The sequence below is a fragment of the Ciconia boyciana genome, chromosome 10 (assembly GCF_034638445.1).
Source record: "Ciconia boyciana chromosome 10, ASM3463844v1, whole genome shotgun sequence".
NCBI lineage: Eukaryota > Metazoa > Chordata > Aves > Ciconiiformes > Ciconiidae > Ciconia > Ciconia boyciana.
The window spans coordinates 20099807-20116581 of record NC_132943.1 but is presented as its reverse complement, the minus strand read 5'-3'; the positions used below and the strand labels follow the sequence as shown (position 1 = coordinate 20116581).

At 35.9% G+C, this 16775-nt stretch overlaps 1 protein-coding gene across 1 annotated transcript in view; it reads left to right on the top strand.

The window, feature by feature from the left end:
* The window catches only part of FAP (fibroblast activation protein alpha), a 41327-nt gene that overhangs the window by 20968 nt on the left and 3584 nt on the right, over nucleotides 1–16775 (top strand). Inside the window, exons 13-22 of the mRNA XM_072874074.1 lie at nucleotides 35–139; nucleotides 230–300; nucleotides 915–968; nucleotides 1303–1427; nucleotides 2657–2704; nucleotides 5588–5686; nucleotides 6451–6520; nucleotides 7722–7916; nucleotides 10564–10618; nucleotides 13906–14005. Coding sequence (XP_072730175.1) covers nucleotides 35–139; nucleotides 230–300; nucleotides 915–968; nucleotides 1303–1427; nucleotides 2657–2704; nucleotides 5588–5686; nucleotides 6451–6520; nucleotides 7722–7916; nucleotides 10564–10618; nucleotides 13906–14005 — 922 coding nt within the window. The remainder of the gene's footprint in view (nucleotides 1–34; nucleotides 140–229; nucleotides 301–914; nucleotides 969–1302; nucleotides 1428–2656; nucleotides 2705–5587; nucleotides 5687–6450; nucleotides 6521–7721; nucleotides 7917–10563; nucleotides 10619–13905; nucleotides 14006–16775) is intronic.

The window sequence follows — 16775 nt, the reverse complement described above, 5'->3', positions numbered from 1 at the left end:
TGTCTCATCTACCATTTTTCTTCCATTGTTTCAGTTCTTTGTTTCTACACCATATTTTACATCAGACAGCAGTTCATACTACAAAATTTTTAGTGACAAAAATGGTTATAAGCATATTCATTACATCAATGGCTCTGTGGTAAGTCAAGCGAAGTGTTCTACATTGATCTACTGTAAGTTCCTGAAATAATTCTACAATATTCAGTAACTGATATGTCTTGCTTCACAGGAGAATGCAATCCAAATTACAAGTGGAGAATGGGAGGCAATATACATTTTCAGAGTAACAAATGATGCAATGTAAGTATCATGAAGAAGAGAACAGGTTGTGAGTGTTGTCAGTAAAAGCAAGACTTAATCATTGGAACACCATTTGTTAACTCATAAAGTTATAACTAGGTATAATTTGTTTTATATCTGAATACATCCGCAACAAATTTGTATGCAAAGGCACTGCACAGGTTTGCAAACTTGGTTTACTTATGGGAGACTCTTTGCAAATTGCCCTCATTTTTCTATTTATTTTCAATCACCCATCTTAGAGAGACTTATTTAGAAATACTTAGATTTAAGCATGTGGTTAACCCTCATACAATTTTCAGTTACTTCAGTTGTCTCTCTTTTTATGGTCTCTCATTCAGGTTGCTATATAGATAGATACAGCTTACATAATTGGAGTGATTAGCTCATGAGAATTAAGATAGAACTCCTATTTATATGGTTTATTTGTCATCTAATCAGAATTTGAGCAAAGATTTATTAAGATGAAAGGTATGTAAGCTTAACTTACTCTTCCATCACATGCAGAAATCTCAAAAAGTCTAAGTTAACTTCCAAGACGGCTTTTCATCTTGGTGCTGGTTCATAGGTCATCACTTTATGCATTATTTATTAACATATAAATGAATTTACAGTTTCTATTCAAGCAATGAATTTGAAGGCTATCCAGGAAGAAGGAATATTTACAAGTAAGTGTTTTCAACATTATCTTAATGATACATGGTTGATAGGAGATAGGTCTGGATTTGTCAGTAAAATAATATAGTTTCAAGATGTTTAAAGTATAAGTTCACAAGCTATTGTAACTAAATCTTGACCTCAGATTATATCTGAGAATTGAGGAGAAATAGCATCTAAAGTTTAAATATACTCTTGGGAAAAAAAATTGATAAAAAGGGAAAACATTTATTTTTAAATTGAACCATTCTGAAAGTACAGTGCCTGTGTTCTAGAATATGAGGCAGACACATGTGAAGTTAGTTGTAGCAAACTAAATATTGCTTTATTTTATTTCTTTCCTAGAATCAGTATTGGAAGTAAACCTATCAGAAAACAATGCATTACTTGCAATTTAAGGAAAGAGAGATGCCAGTATTATACAGCAAGGTTCAGTGAACGTTCTAAGTATTATGCCTTGATCTGTTATGGTATGTATAGCATGGGAGCAAACATATAATCAGTTGTTCTTTCAAATTTATCAGAGACGTAGATAATATTGATTATCCCAAACGATAGCTAGATGTATCATAGAAATTTCACAATAACCAGGAGAGATTTCCAGAAGGAAATTTTTCCATGTCCAAAAACCTTGGGAAGATGTTTCAGAAAATACAAATATTTTCACTCTATATTTTTTTACTTTTTCAACAAAAATCTTGGGATTTTTAGAATTCAAAGCAAATCTGTGAAAGTCCTTCATGGCACAAAACAGATTCTAATCTGGCTCATCGAAGTCACGCCTTTTCCTGCAGCAGCAAGAGCAGGATTTAGAAACACACAGTGATTTCCAATTCATGTGATCAAAGTTAGCTATGAGAAACTACTACAATATGTTTCCCAATTGAAATTATTAAAACCTGTGTTAGCCACAAAATGTTGGATATTTACTACCTGAGAACATTTTTAAAAACTGAACTAAGAAAAACTAAATTCATCAAGATGTATGATCACTGAAACCACTTGTAACACAGAAGTATTAGATGAAGTCTTAGCTCTGTTGAAATAAGTTAGGTGATTTCAGTGATCTGAGGTTTCATCCATTGGTGTAATCAAAGAACAGTGAAGTCACAATCTTAAAAAAGGAAAGAAAAATATCCAAGGCTTTCCTTTTGCGTATTTCATATAAAGTTTACTGTTCTGATTCTGCACTGACTGATCAGCTGAAGAGTTCCTTAGAACTTCCGTTGAGCAGAGAAGCAAATGTAACAAATAATAAGACCTTTCAATCATTCTTGCACAAAATAGTCAGTAAGGTCATCACCATATGAAAGCCACTCACCTTCACAAATATGATGTGACATGTTCTCAGAAGAACGTTTCACATTGTTAATTCTGCATTCTCCTTATGTAATCACATCTCGGGTATTAACCAGATGTCACTTCATTTCTAGGGAGGAAGAGTTTGTTAGTAGATTTAAAGTTACTTCTATTATGTTTGCTAAGCAATGCCTGTATATATACAAGTCTATGTACACACAGTACCTTATGTATTTTGTGCAGCAGGGACCAGTGGGTTATACAGCAGAGAAGATTCAGACTTGTGTATCAACTTTGAGCTCTTTAACACCTGTCAGTTACCAATGTTAATGTAATACACACTCCATCACCAAATTCCATCTTCAAACTATAAACTGCCTTCTTATCATTCTTATGACAGGTCCCGGGATTCCCATTTCTACTCTTTTTGAGAACCATGGTGATAGAGGTACTGCAAATATCCTGCCTGTTTATGAGCAATTGTTTTTCTCATTGATCTTCACTATGCAGATCCTCTAATACAGTATTTAGGATTGTGATCAAGAAGTCTTTCATCTTGTTTGTTATTAAAATGTCTAGTGTCTTTCTAGATTTGTTAATTAGTAAAATCCAAATATCAATGAATACACTGATGCCTGTATTTTCATTCCTGAGTCCAGCACTTTTATAGCATCCTGATGTTTTTCCTGTTTACACACTATAGATGCAACGAACCTAAGCAACTCTTTGTCTACCAAATATTGAGGCAAACTTTGTAGAAAACATGATTGTGATTTCCAAACTATTCCTTTTCACATTTGGATGAACACAAGACTTTTTTCATGAAGCAACCCTACCCTATACAAAAGGCAACAGTGTACTATTTAGAGTTGGCAGTTTGAGCTATTGTACTGTACTAATTAGAATTTGGATCAGTGACTTGCTCTTCAGCCATCAGTAGAGGTGTCAGGGAAGAGCAGAAGCTATTTCAGATAAGCAGTTCAAGTAACTGCTTCAGACAAGGTGTAATTATTGATGCAAAATGGGAACTCCAGCAAGAAACATTCAGAGCCCTCGTTCTTTAAGTAGCCTGTTAGTAAGGACTGTTTGCAACCAGACCAAGCAGGAATTTGCTAACCATGAAAATATTAATTACTCTGCCGTGAGTTTTCTTTCTCTGTCCCTTCTTTTTCCCTAAAAAATTCTTCTCCAACTTAAGGCCCTCAGTCCTGAAATGTTATGAAAACTAGCATGGTCCTGTAAAAAACTTCAGTGATTTGGCATTCCCCCTTCCTTCCCCAATAATCAGTGGAAATGCACTGGTAGTTCTAATGTCAGGGTCCTTACAGTTCAGCCTATATTGATAACCCACTATTAACTGAGTATTGTCTGACCAGAAGACACATAAAAACATGAGCAAGGCAAATGCCGCAATATTGTTAAGCTAAATTAATCAGTGGTGTTTCACGTAGAAGTCAATGAAGTGCAACATAAGATTACTTTGACTCCAGTAGGAGTTAGTACATCTTCGTTTTTAACCACTCAAAATGTCTGCAGATGGAAAAGATTGGTCAATGTGTCCATTGCAATTGTGCTATAAAAACACTGTGTTCTTCTGGTATTCCTTTTGCAGAAGATTTAAATAGGTTTAAAGGTTTAAATACAGCTAATGCATGGATTTTTTCATATTTAATCCATTGTCATAGCTCTCTGTTTTCCATGATTCAGTCAGGATGACCGTGTGTATCAAGGGCCCTTACTACTTCCTTATCAAAGTATGAGTTGCATGAAATGCAGCTAAGTGCCCAACTACAAATATGTGTTTCTTAACCTCTCTGCAGGAGAGAACAGTTTCATTTAATGGATTTTCACCACTGGTTTCATGATGCCTCACTCTGCTGTGCTATTATTCTTCAGGAATAGAAACAAATTCAGGCTTCTCTTTGACTTTTTCATGACCTTTTTTGGACTAATTTTGCTTAAGTCCCTTGCTTTCATGATCTCTTCTGTGGTGCAAAACTATTTTTAGTACATCCGTTTTCATTGCAGTTGGCAGCATTTTGAAAATGTATCACCCATGAATTTTAGTAGGAGGCATGCAGTTAAACTAACATACACCAGTTCAGAAGCTCCTTCCAGCATGCCTACAATTCATTTGTGGTAATGGGCAAGTTTCAGGAGTTTTAAGGGGAAGGAAGGAAAAGGTTCAGCTCAGTTTGGGTGAGTATCCAAAGCTAGGATAATATTTCAGCCATAAAAACCTACCTGAATCTGCAAAACTTGTCAAAAGTACTTTGAAAGAACAAATTCCAGTGTTATATTTCTGGCATGTCCTGAGCACTATCTAGATCAAGACGTGCTGAGAGAAGTACTTCTTTTATTTTTTTGAGCATTTCCAGAAACAGGAAGTGGTTGCCATTAAAAAAAAAAAAAGGTAAACTAACAAAGAAAAATCTCCTGCAGTTTTAAAAGGTTCTTTTGTTTTGAAAGTGAAGCTAAATGTCACAGATTTCCATTATGTACAATATTCTTCATCCATCACTACTCATAGGAAAACATAAATACACAAGTAATACCCAGTGGATTCATAATATATAGTCCTGCAATCTATGCTGGAAATAAACTAAATTTTAAATAGTAGTTTTTAAATGATATAACTGTAAATTGGGTCTAAAGCAAGTAAAACAAAAATTTTAAATACTTTTTAGATAAAAAAAGATAACAAAAGAGGTTCACTAAGTGTGCAGTAATATATTACTAAGGACAGTTATATGGTAAGTCTAGTATCTTAGACTTATACTGTACAGTGGTTAAGCAAGGGTTTGCCAGAACCCCTTAAGAAACTGAATTTCCTGCATTAGCCCAGAAACAAGATATTCCAAAACAGCTATGCACTTAACCACACTGCCCAAGGGTCTCAGAGGTTAAACTGATGTTACTGTGGTAATCAAGAGAGGAGACATAGGACTGTGTTTTGCATGATGGGATGAATTTTGCATTTCCAGCTCCCACCACATTACAAAACTGGGATGAGGGCTCTGCAGGAGAAGGAGTTTCTTTGTAATACCCAGGACTCTAACACTCAGAGGCAACATGTGAAATGATTTGCATTGCAAAATGTACATCCTTTAAAAATCTAACAAATATTTGTGCACTATAATACCAGTGCCTTGCTTTTATTTAGCTATGTGATCAAGCCCAGTTAGAAGTGTCTGAGTTGATGTCATTGCTCTTCTTGTAAAATTTCACAGATTTCCTTTCTGTTCTAATAACAAAAAATAAAGGAATCTCAATTCATGAAGAGGAATTAACTAATAAATTAGTTAATAATTCAGGCATTTCTTTTACTTAGAGCTCAGAGTATTGGAAGACAATTGGGACTTGCAGTCTGCTTTGCAAGAGATTAAACTGCCAAAAGAAGAAATTAATAAACTTGAAGTGGATGGTATAAGTAAGAATTACGCATCTTTATTGCAGATGTTATTGCAGTTATTGCAGACTTTTTTTTCCTACTATTTTAATATTTTGCCTTCATTTTGTTATAGTAAGTATCATCTTTCTGTAGAACAAACTTGTTAGCCTGTCAGATTGGGAAGAGGCCTGGTTCTGCCCTGTTTGACAACAACCAGTCTGTCTGTGCCTCAGGGTATATCTCAGTAAAATAGTTAAAATACATCTCTGCTTCACAATGCAATTTTTTTTTTAATTCTTTAATACTATTGGTAAAGTGTTTAAACATCGTGTAAAAACATTATAGTATGGTGGTAACAAAATGCGAAACATAAGCTTGCTGTTCATGTGCTACACATTATATTGACTTGCATACACTATTGTTTTCACTAGTGACTTTACAAACAATATGCCATGGTAATAAATCAGTGTAAAGTTTCCAAAACTCATTTCTCATAATCTTAACAACAGTTATATTCCTAGTTGTGTTTTTCTAGGCACTTGGAAAACTGAGAACCTAGAGTTATGTGAAATAACAATTTTATGCATAGCTAAATTAAAATAAAAGTGGGCACTTTATTTCTTCAAAGTTGTTCTTCAACAGTTCAATATAAACAGTTACTTGCATCAGTTCTGTGATTCACAGTTCATGCATTGTGTAGTTTGTGCTGATTCATTTTCATATACTATTACACCAAAGTCTGGATTATGCTTGGAGGAATCATTTTAACCATTAACAATATAATTTTAATACGTCTTTTCTAGCTTTGTGGTACAAAATGCTTCTACCCCCACAGTTTGATAGATCCAAGAAGTACCCTCTGCTTATCCAGGTGTATGTAACACTTCCTTTCTTTGAACATTGTTGCTTTGTCAGAAAACATACTTCTTATAATTTAACAAAGCTAGGATGTTTGCAACATTTTATGAAGCAAAAGCAAACCCACTTAGTTCTGTTTTGTTTGTTGTGGTGATTTTTTTAATATATTTCTGGAATAGAAATTCAACCCAATGGAAATCAATGAGGTTTTTAATGTTAATCTTAGCATGGCAAGGATTACTTCCTCAGAGTAAGAAAAAGGATAAAAACATGTGGGCTATTGCTTTGAGTTCTTAGTTCTGTTGCTGCTTCTGTTTATCATGAGGCAGTCTGAAATTATTGATTTCAGCTTTGCTAATATGAAAAATACACGAGCCTGCTTCATTTTTTAAGAAAAAAACTCAAACACCCCTAAACCGTGTGGACTGGCTTCTTCGATCAAATGTTCCTTCTAAAGAGCATTTGACATGAATTTAATTTATTGCAGGCAGGAAAGGCAACAAAAATCACAGTGGTGCAAAAAAAAAGAGAGGCAGAAAGGAGAACTGAGTGGGTGTAATAAACCTTGCATCATTTTTTATTAACCGGTGATGATCCAAAGGTCCAAGAATGCTAAGTATGTTTGAATGAAGTTTAGAGTAGAAGATTAAGTCAGTCGTGTCCTTGAGGTCAAATGTGTAATTTTCATTAGGCCATTCTCATGAGGAGTGTCTCTCTGTATTGCTCAGCTATGTGGGGTGTGTTCCCACAGCTCCAACAGCACATGATATTCCCTACTGAAAAAAGGTCTGAGGATGGCCAGAAAGTTTAAGGAGCTGTACTTTTTTCTCCTGTTTTCTTTGGCATTGCTGATTGCATGTGGAGATCAAATGCAGAAAAGCAGAAATTCAGAAGAATTGAGTCTTTGAGGCATGACTCTTCAAGGATTCCCCTTAGGACAAGTACCTGATGCTGCACCCGTTAGTCTGAGCTAAAACTAATGATTTGCTTTAGGCATAAGACCTAAAGGATTAAAATGGATTTTAGATAGCAAAATCTCACAAATATATGAAAATGGTAGTTGACTTGTTTGTCTACTGATCTCTCTGATCCACAGCCATATAGCAAAATACTTGTGGAGAAAATGTAAGAAGTACCTATAGCTATAGTCCAGTATCTAGTAATCATTTATAAATTTATAAATATGAGTTGAAAATGTGTGAATTTTCATCATCAGGTACGGAGGACCTTGCAGTCAGAATGTAAAGGAAACATTTAGCATTAGCTGGATAACCTATCTTGCAAGCAAAGAGGGAATTATTGTTGCTCTAGTGGATGGCAGAGGGACAGCTTATCAAGGTGACAAGATTTTGCATGCAGTATATCGAAGACTAGGAGTCTATGAAGTTGAGGACCAAATCTCAGCAGTGAAGTAAGTAGAATATCTCCCTGTATAACTGTTGTATTTACATACTTACAAGAAGTAATGTGAAAAAAATATTAAATATACTTCTCAGCCTTTCTTCTGGAGAGCTGAGGTCTCCAGGAAATAAGACAAGAAGACTTGTAGAAATAAAATATTACTGAGGTGCTTGACATCAGTGAGGTTTTGTGTGGTATATTAAGTCCATATACTAAGTCCACATTTGGACGTCGACACTTCCATTTTATAAAAGCATCATCAGAGGCTTCAATCCTAGGCCTAAGGAAATACAAGCATCAGTGGTGAGAGGTAAGGCAATGTATTATCCATTATTCTGAAGTTTTCCCCGTAGGGGAAACCTACCTCAATGACCATAGCGATTAGCCAAAGATCCATAGTGATGTACCACAGTGATTAGCTAAAGGTCAAATGTGAAGTTTGTAACAAAACTGAATTCTGACACAAGCCTTCTAGAGGTCTGTTAGTCATAAACTTGCCTTCCATGCTATTTTAGGATAGTTAGGAACAACAGAAAGTGTCTGAGGTCCTCTAGGAGTTGTTCCCCAACGGTTGCTCCTTTGCATCAAAAAGCTTAAAGTGTTCCAAGGGAAAATAATGCCCTAAGCAGAGGTTTTGGGAGGGAGTGAAAGCTGAAGTTTTGTAAAGAAAGGCTGCCTGTTAAGCTTACAGATGCAGTAACACTGATAAAGTGAGCATTTAAAGAAGTGTTAGTTTGAACCCCACAGAGAGGAGTGCAAGACAGGAATAAGGAATTTAGTCTAGCCTTTGGTCTGGAATTTGGCCCATCAGAGCATGGATAGATTTCCAGGTGCAATAGTAAATACCCTGTTTCCCCCAGTAATAGACATAACTCTGAGTAGCTTAGCTAGAAATTGGATGTAGCAGTCCAGGTTTCCACAGCTTTCTGTACTTGTTTGAGAACGCTGCCTGTACTTACAAGTGTGTGTGAGGAGGGTATCTGTTCCTTCCTCTTTCTGCTTTGTGAGAATTAATTTCCTCCTCAATGATATAAACACACCATTATCCTTTTCAGTGATAAATGAAACAGAATAGCTGTATATCATGTCAGGGTTTTCTATTAAGCTATTATTTGATTTTCTTTCTTGAAACTTTTAGCAGCAACGGCATACTTTAAAATATCACAAGAGAGAAAATGTTTTTGTATTACTCTGAATTGTCACTCAGACATAAAATGTCAGAGAGAGAGGGAACCTGAACTGATTCTGCAGTTGCAAAATCTGCTGAGACAGGCTGTGAAGAAATGACCTCAGACTTCACACTTCCCAGTTTTCTGTCAGCACCTAGACTAAAATTTTATTCAGTTAAATGTATTGCATTCCATCTTCCTGATCTAACACATGGTTTAAGATGCATGATTTTTTGAGAGGATCCTATACTCTAGTGAGAAGTTCTTGGAGGGGCTTTTACTGTAGGAGGAACCCTAGGGATTAAGACAGTAATATAACAAAGCTGAATCATTTCTGGCTTTTCTAACATTGTCCCACCCAGATAGTATCCCGCATTTTGGGTGTTGTCAGTCACTCGTGCTTGTCCTAGTAAAATAAGGCTAGCAGCTGCTGATACATGTCTTGGGATATATCTGAACCTATTTTATTTATCTGAATTTATCACTAAATTTATCTTTATTTATCACTCTTGAACCTTTGTGGCCTTTTGCCTCATCCCCTTTTCTTTGCTGTTGCTAATACAGCTCTGTAAATACAGCCTTCAGACTCTGATGAGGGATTTTTGTAGGAGACCTAATATTCATTATTCTCTCTGACCTGTTTGACTACTGAGTGCATAAGCAAGGTGCACCTTTCATTCATTGCAAGCTCATTACCTACTTGGAGCATTAGAAGATGTTTTCCTCATTATTGTTTTTTATTATAGTAGCAGTATGTGCTCTTCACTTTTCAGGCACATAAAAAAGAAAGCTTATTTCTCCAGGGAATCCCTAATCTCAGAGGATGATACTGAGCCTCTTGGGAGAGCAGAGTATCAACTAATTGTAAGATGAGTGTGTTGAGCATCTTGCAGGATAAGGTCTGAATGTTAATGGTAATCCTTTGCCATTACCTTTGGCATTAAAACAATGAAAACAATAATAGCCTGTGGGAAAGTAGAGCTATGGGAAATGAAGTGTGGTTATTAGTAGGAGTACACTTTTTGAACTTTTTTCTCTGCATGTGTGTGAGTGTATGTCTGTACATATGTGTATGCACATATATATATATATATATGCATATGTACAACATGAGTGTAAAGTATGATGTTTAATTGAGTTTGGAATAAATATTCGGGTGGATTCTAAGTATAAGAAAAAAGAACTTTTTTGCCAAGAAGCCAGTTGGGCAGAGTCCTCATCCACTGGAACAAAAATTATTATGAATAAAGTATTAATTTCAGTATTTTTTATTCTTTCAAGAAAAATTCTTCCTTTTCCTCTGAAATATCTATTAATTGAATAATTGATGCTTTGTGGAAATCAGACATGCTGTGGTGATTGTCAATTTGCTCAAATTGGTGGGATGTGTGGAAAAAAGTGAAAGAAAAAATATTTCTTGCTAATTTGTTATAGTATTAGCAATCTTTTGTAATAATGCATTTATTTCTGTGATTTTCTTTTCCACAGGAAATTTATAGAAATGGGTTTTATTGATGAGAAACGAATAGCAATATGGGGCTGGGTAAGTGGCTGGGGTTTTTGTATCTATCTTTAAATAATCCTGCAGTATAATTTTTTTAATTATTCCTTATTCTGTCCTAAATCTGTATAAAGTTTCTTCTACCAGTGTTTGATGGTATTGCCAAAGGGGATAGTTCCTGTTGGTACCTATATACATGTAATTGCAACAGTGCAAGCCCTCGAAAAGGCATCTTTGGCAGCTCAAGAGGGAATTTTGAAAAGCTGGTGTCTAATACATTGTTTGGACTTGAAGTTAAGCAAAATTGAGATGTTTTAATTGGCTTTACTTTTAACTTAGGGACTTACTGGCATGGTGTCAAAATTCAAGCATTGTCCTTTCTGATCTGAGATTAAAATAATGAGAAAAGTCCTGTGAATACCTCTCATCACAAAATGTGACCCTTGCATCATTCTGAATCACTGTATACTTGGCTGGCTTTGAAATGGTCAGAAGGGATTAATCTGGGTCTGAGGGGTGTACAACATTGACAGCTTCACCAAGTGGAAAAATGGGACGTATAGGAGTCATTCCAAATAATTAGCCAGTCTATTTTTCATCTTTGATTTTTTCATGTACTTTGTAGCACTCCCAGGAACCTTTTATAGCCAGATGTATTGCAAGTCTTTATTATCAAATGGCCAGATTCCACTACCCTTAGGCACTGAGAAATCAAGTAGCATACCTCAAGTACAAATTTTAGGATAGCACTGCATTCTAATAGGAGAAAAATAAATTATTTGAATAGTTGGGGTTCTTCTTCCTGTGCTGTCAGCTTCAAAGTAGGACCATTCATGGAAATGAGATGCAGACCTATTAGTGGTTTTATGGGAGAGCTGAAGCCAACTTCAGTGGCAGCACAAATGCCACACAGCCCCTTTGTAGAGATTTTTAAGATGTTTAGGCCATCTGACTCAATTGCTCATGTACATCATGAATGGCTGGATCAAGAATGCATAGACAGAACTGGAGTCCTGCCTCCTACCCAGCTTCAGCAGCTTCAGCATAACAGAATTATACTATGCAGGAGAACAAGCTGATAAGCAACACCTGACAGTCTCACGGATTAGGGACAGTACTGTAAGGAACAGTACTGTCTAAAGGGGGTTGGAGGCCAGACTGATGTTAGCCACCCTTATTCCTTCTCTGAGTAAATCAGTATCAGCTATCCAGCAGTAACAAGCAGCACTAACTAAAAAAGCTTACAGAATAAACTGGTATGGTAGCCACTCATTAACATTTTCCAATATTTTTCTCTTTATACATGTTCATTTTTCTCTGATTATCATTCAGAAAGACCTTTTATTTCATTCTGTTTAACTGCCTGTCTTTGCCAGGAGAATTCTTCTGATCTGTCACTGTTTTGTTTATTTTTTTGCTGGTTTTTGTTTGTTTGTTTATTTTTGTTGGCCCAGTTTCATTGTAAGAGGCTTGCCCAGAAACACACTAGAGGATGGATCTTGTAAGATTCAGTTCAACTGTAACTATAGAAGTTCCATGATCTTAGATAGCACATGAGCAGGGTTGCTAAAATCTTTCTATGAAGCTTCTACCAACTAACATTTAAATTACTTTGGTCGGACACTGCTATAACACCAGGATAAAATGAGTTACCATATGGTGAAATTAAGTGACACTGACACTTACAAGTGAGTAATTCTAAAGTGACAGTAAGTAATTTAAGGCCACATGAAAATATTTTATTTTTTTAATCACATATTTTATTTCACCACAGTGTTTCCAGAACCAATTAAGAGGTTTCACACATCTAAAGCATTGTATCCCAGTAATGGATATAATATTCAAATAATGGCACTATTGCCAAACCTGTCAGTCTTTTTTTCCATTTTTTTCTATTTATTATACCATTTCCTGGTCCATAACCTTTGAAAGGAGTTGAAAGGTGTCTCCTTATTTATAGCCTGCAGCTTGGCAGGTATGCATGAACTATGTAGCTCATCATACTTTCAGACTCCCCAAACTCTTCTGGATGGCAAAAGCTCTTAAATAACCCCTAAAACAATTCAGGTTTTGAACTCTATCTCTCTGCCTGTTACAGCGCATAGATTTATCTGCTTGATCCTAATCCTTTACTCTTTTGCCTTGTGGACCAATTTTTTAGAAGATCAAACGAGCCGATCAAATGAGCTGGAAAAATTGTACGAATTATTGTTTCCATTAGCATATTCCTCATTGTCATTTCAAGCTGGAATGTCAAGAGGAGGGAGGGACTAACTTACTTTTGTACAAAAAAATATTTAATAATTTTTCTTATTTCCCTTAGTCTTTCATATGCTACTGATGAGGTTGATAATCTTCAGAATTCTTCAACACACCCCATATTTTTATCCCTCCTTCCATTCCAAAGTAAACAGTAACCCATTATTTCCCAAAGACCTTACACAAGTATCTTCCAACTCCAGTTCCACATCCTATGGACAGCCAAACCAAATGCTTTTTATTTACAGTATTTTCCTGTCTCAGCAACTAGCCCCACACAGTTGCACAGATCTATTCTGATATGTAGGCTTACTTACTACTTTACCTAACTTCCAGCTATGAACTTATTCTTCCTTGCTGGGTCCCAGTTTGAGGAATCAGGCCAGAAAATAACTGGAACAGTGGTAGGCAGCAGGGAGGAATTGCTCCAATGTCAAGTTCTCAGGTAGCTGAGCCTATTAGTACTGGTAATGGGGCTGGTTCAATATGCCAATCATTAGCAAAAGCTAGGTAGTTTGTTAAGGAAGGGAAAAACTATAACTCTTCTTGGAGGTGCACACTGAAAGCATGAGGGGCAATGAACACAAGTTGCCACAAGGGAAGTTTTGTTTAGGTTTTAGGAAAAAAATTTTTACGATGACAGTGATCAGCGTTGAAACAGATTGAGTAGAGAGGCTATGTAATGTGGATGTGACTCTGATCGACCTCATTTAAATCTGAAGTTAGCCCTGTTTTGACATAGAGGTTGCACTAGATTACCTTGAAGGACCCTACCAACCTAAATTTTTCTATGATTCTAAGTGGTAATAAGAGCAGCATCCTTTGATAAACATTGAAAAAGTAGCAAAAAAGAAGTGATTCAATAACGTTGTCTAATCTCTCTCACAAGAAATCACATCAGATCCATTTGAAATAAATAAATAAATGAATAAATTAAAAAGCTTTTGTTGCTTTGTCCTCCATGCATTCAAAGTAAAATATTTACTTTAGAATTAATTTATATGAGTTTGATTCAGAAAACAAAAAGATACTTCACCAATAATTTTAAACTGTCTGTGATTTCTCCCTAGTCCTATGGTGGGTACGTAACTTCTTTGGCACTTGGATCTGGCAGTGGAGTATTTAAATGTGGAATGGCTGTAGCTCCTGTTTCCAGCTGGGAATATTATGGTATGGAAATTTGTCATAAATACTGACTTGGAAGGCAAGATGTAGCATTTAATGACTTTCTAAATGACATCATTGCAGGAGACTGGCAATATGAAACTTAAAGACATTGCAATTACCTAGACATAAAACTCTTAAGACCTTAAGTTTAATGTTTTCCTTGCTGAAAATAACTGACTGCAACTGGCAGTTTGCGACAGACTTTGTCACACAGAAGAAGGTACACCCAGATAATTCCATATGCACATCTGTAACAGTAAGTGTGTAAAGCCCTCTTGATAAACTGCTATACTCAGGAGTGATCTCCCTAAAAATCCTGTTAAAACAGTATCACTGAATTCAGAAATAGCTGAAATTATTTTTCTGCCAGTAATGGAATCACAGTGCACTTCAACTTCAGATACTGCAGATTATCTCTGTCAGGAATCAGGATCTCTGATGATTCCGAAGTTATTTCCCAAAAGCAGTGGAAAAGAGAGGGAGTCAGTTGTGTCTGATATAATTTTTTTTTAAATTAAATATTTTTCCCTTTAGATGTTTCTCAGCCACACCTCCTGTGTTGTTGTGTTACGAGACATATTTTTATTTATGTTTATTGACTTGGGCTCCAAACTGTTCAGAGGAAACAACTCCAGGAGTATACTCCCAGGGCCTTACTGTGTGAATAAAGCAGGCACATACTCATACTTACTTGCAGACCTGTTAAGCTTTTGGCACAGTGTAAAGGAACCTTAGTGTAAAAAAGAATCATGGCATGCATGTTTTCAATGAGCAAAATGTAGCACTTTGAACACATTTACTTAGCATATGGTCGTTTGCTAAGAAGTCTTGGTTATGAGAAAATTTTTTGGTTAAATGGGAAAGATTCCTTCCCTGACTGCTAGCACAGACATTCCTTGTATTTATGGTGTTTTGCAAACAAAGGGGAAAACATTTGTATGACACAGGAAGCATAGTCTTCATGTTTTCACTGGCATCAAGATTTTTTTAAGGCATTTTCACTCATGATCACAAAATTATTTCCAGAATGAAGGCATAAAGCAGTATTTTTGCAAAACTCCTTCAACAAAAGAAGAGTTATAAACATTTGTCCAAGCATTAAAAATGGAATGAAGTTTTTAAGTTAAAGTAGATTAGACCTGCACCATTGCAATCTTTACTTTAGCTGAATTTTCAGGAGTTAAAGAATCTTGCTAAAAACACATTGTAAAATCCAAACAGGCAAATGTACCTCCACTAAGGAAGGAAGGAAACTGAAGGAAGTCATAAGTCATAAGTTTTGGCAAACAGATCATGTTAACTTTAGGGACAATGGAACTGTGTTAGGGACAAAACTACAGGATGCTACATATTTGAGTCTCTAAGTAGTATCAGTATGCCAGAGTACCTAGAGCTTACAAATCCTGTCCCACCCTCTTTTAGATGCACAGATTAGAGTCTGGACCATAATCTTTTCTCTAAAATCCTCCCACTCACCTCCATGTTGTGTCAGAGTTAATAACAGCTGAACAGTTATAAGATGGCAAGGAAAATTACATTTGGGGACAATATATAGTTAAAAGCATTACATCTGTGACTGTTTTATTAAAATTCACAATTTATCTCCTTTTTCTTCCTCAGTAATTGACAAGCTGAATCTTCCACTTAGTCATTATAATGCAATTCTGCTGACCTCTGTGGATTGTTGTAGCTATACTGGTAGAAGAGAGTGGAGAGTTTGGCTCAGAATACTGTAGAAATGCCAGCCATTCACAAAGAGTCTATTTTATTGAAAACTTAAGCCCAATATGGTTGTTTGACACTGTGTTGACAACAGATATTGCACATTTCCTGTTTTCATTGAATTATAAAGGATTTTGATAAAAGGTAGGCTACTTAGATTTTTTTGGTACTTAGTTTATTACAAATTATCTTCAGGAGCCTTACTTGGCTGATCTGGGGGATATAGTACACATCTTTAGCACTCAGTGGTAACATATGCAAAGGATATCTAATAAACCATGGGAACACGAGTACATTAAGTCATTTTCCTTTCCTGGGAGGATTCTCATTTCTACTTTTTAACAAAATTATTCTAATGAAGAGTATCAAACTGGACAACAAGGTAGACAATGCCAATTCCTTACTGATTACAATGGCCATCACCTCTCTTACGGGAGGGAAAGATGCCAGCTCTTCTTTGTCGGAAAGCCCTGACTCTATTAAATAAATAAAATTATTGTAATACTGCAACTTGACTGCTCAATATGTGTCAGTTACTCTTTCAAGACAAGGTCATAAAGAAAGTAATTTTCTGGTAGTGACATCTGCTGCATCATTTCCACAAATTTTTGTAACAGCTCTTAGTTACATTATAAATATCCAGGCAGCTCAAAGATAGCTGTTCCTAATGATTTCTTGGTGATAGATACTGTTCAGTTATTCACATTTGTTTTGTCAAATCTGTTAGGAGTCTTTGTTGTAGTTAGAAAAAGGAACTGAACAGAGACCCGAACAGCAATTGCACCACTTTTTCAGTGCAAGCCTGTATCATTTCCTGCTCCCCCTAATTGCTGCATATATCCATTCAATAGGAAAAGGACAACAAATATATCCATCTTTACTGTATATACGCATACACATCCCAGGTTGGAATTCTGCTCAGCTTCTCTTTTTAAGGTGTCAAAAATAGTCTGTGTCATCTTTCCACCATGCGCCTTTATTGGCTTCATTGGCTCATTCAGCTGACTTCTGGAGTTCAACCCAATAGCATAAAGCAGTGTCAATTAATTAC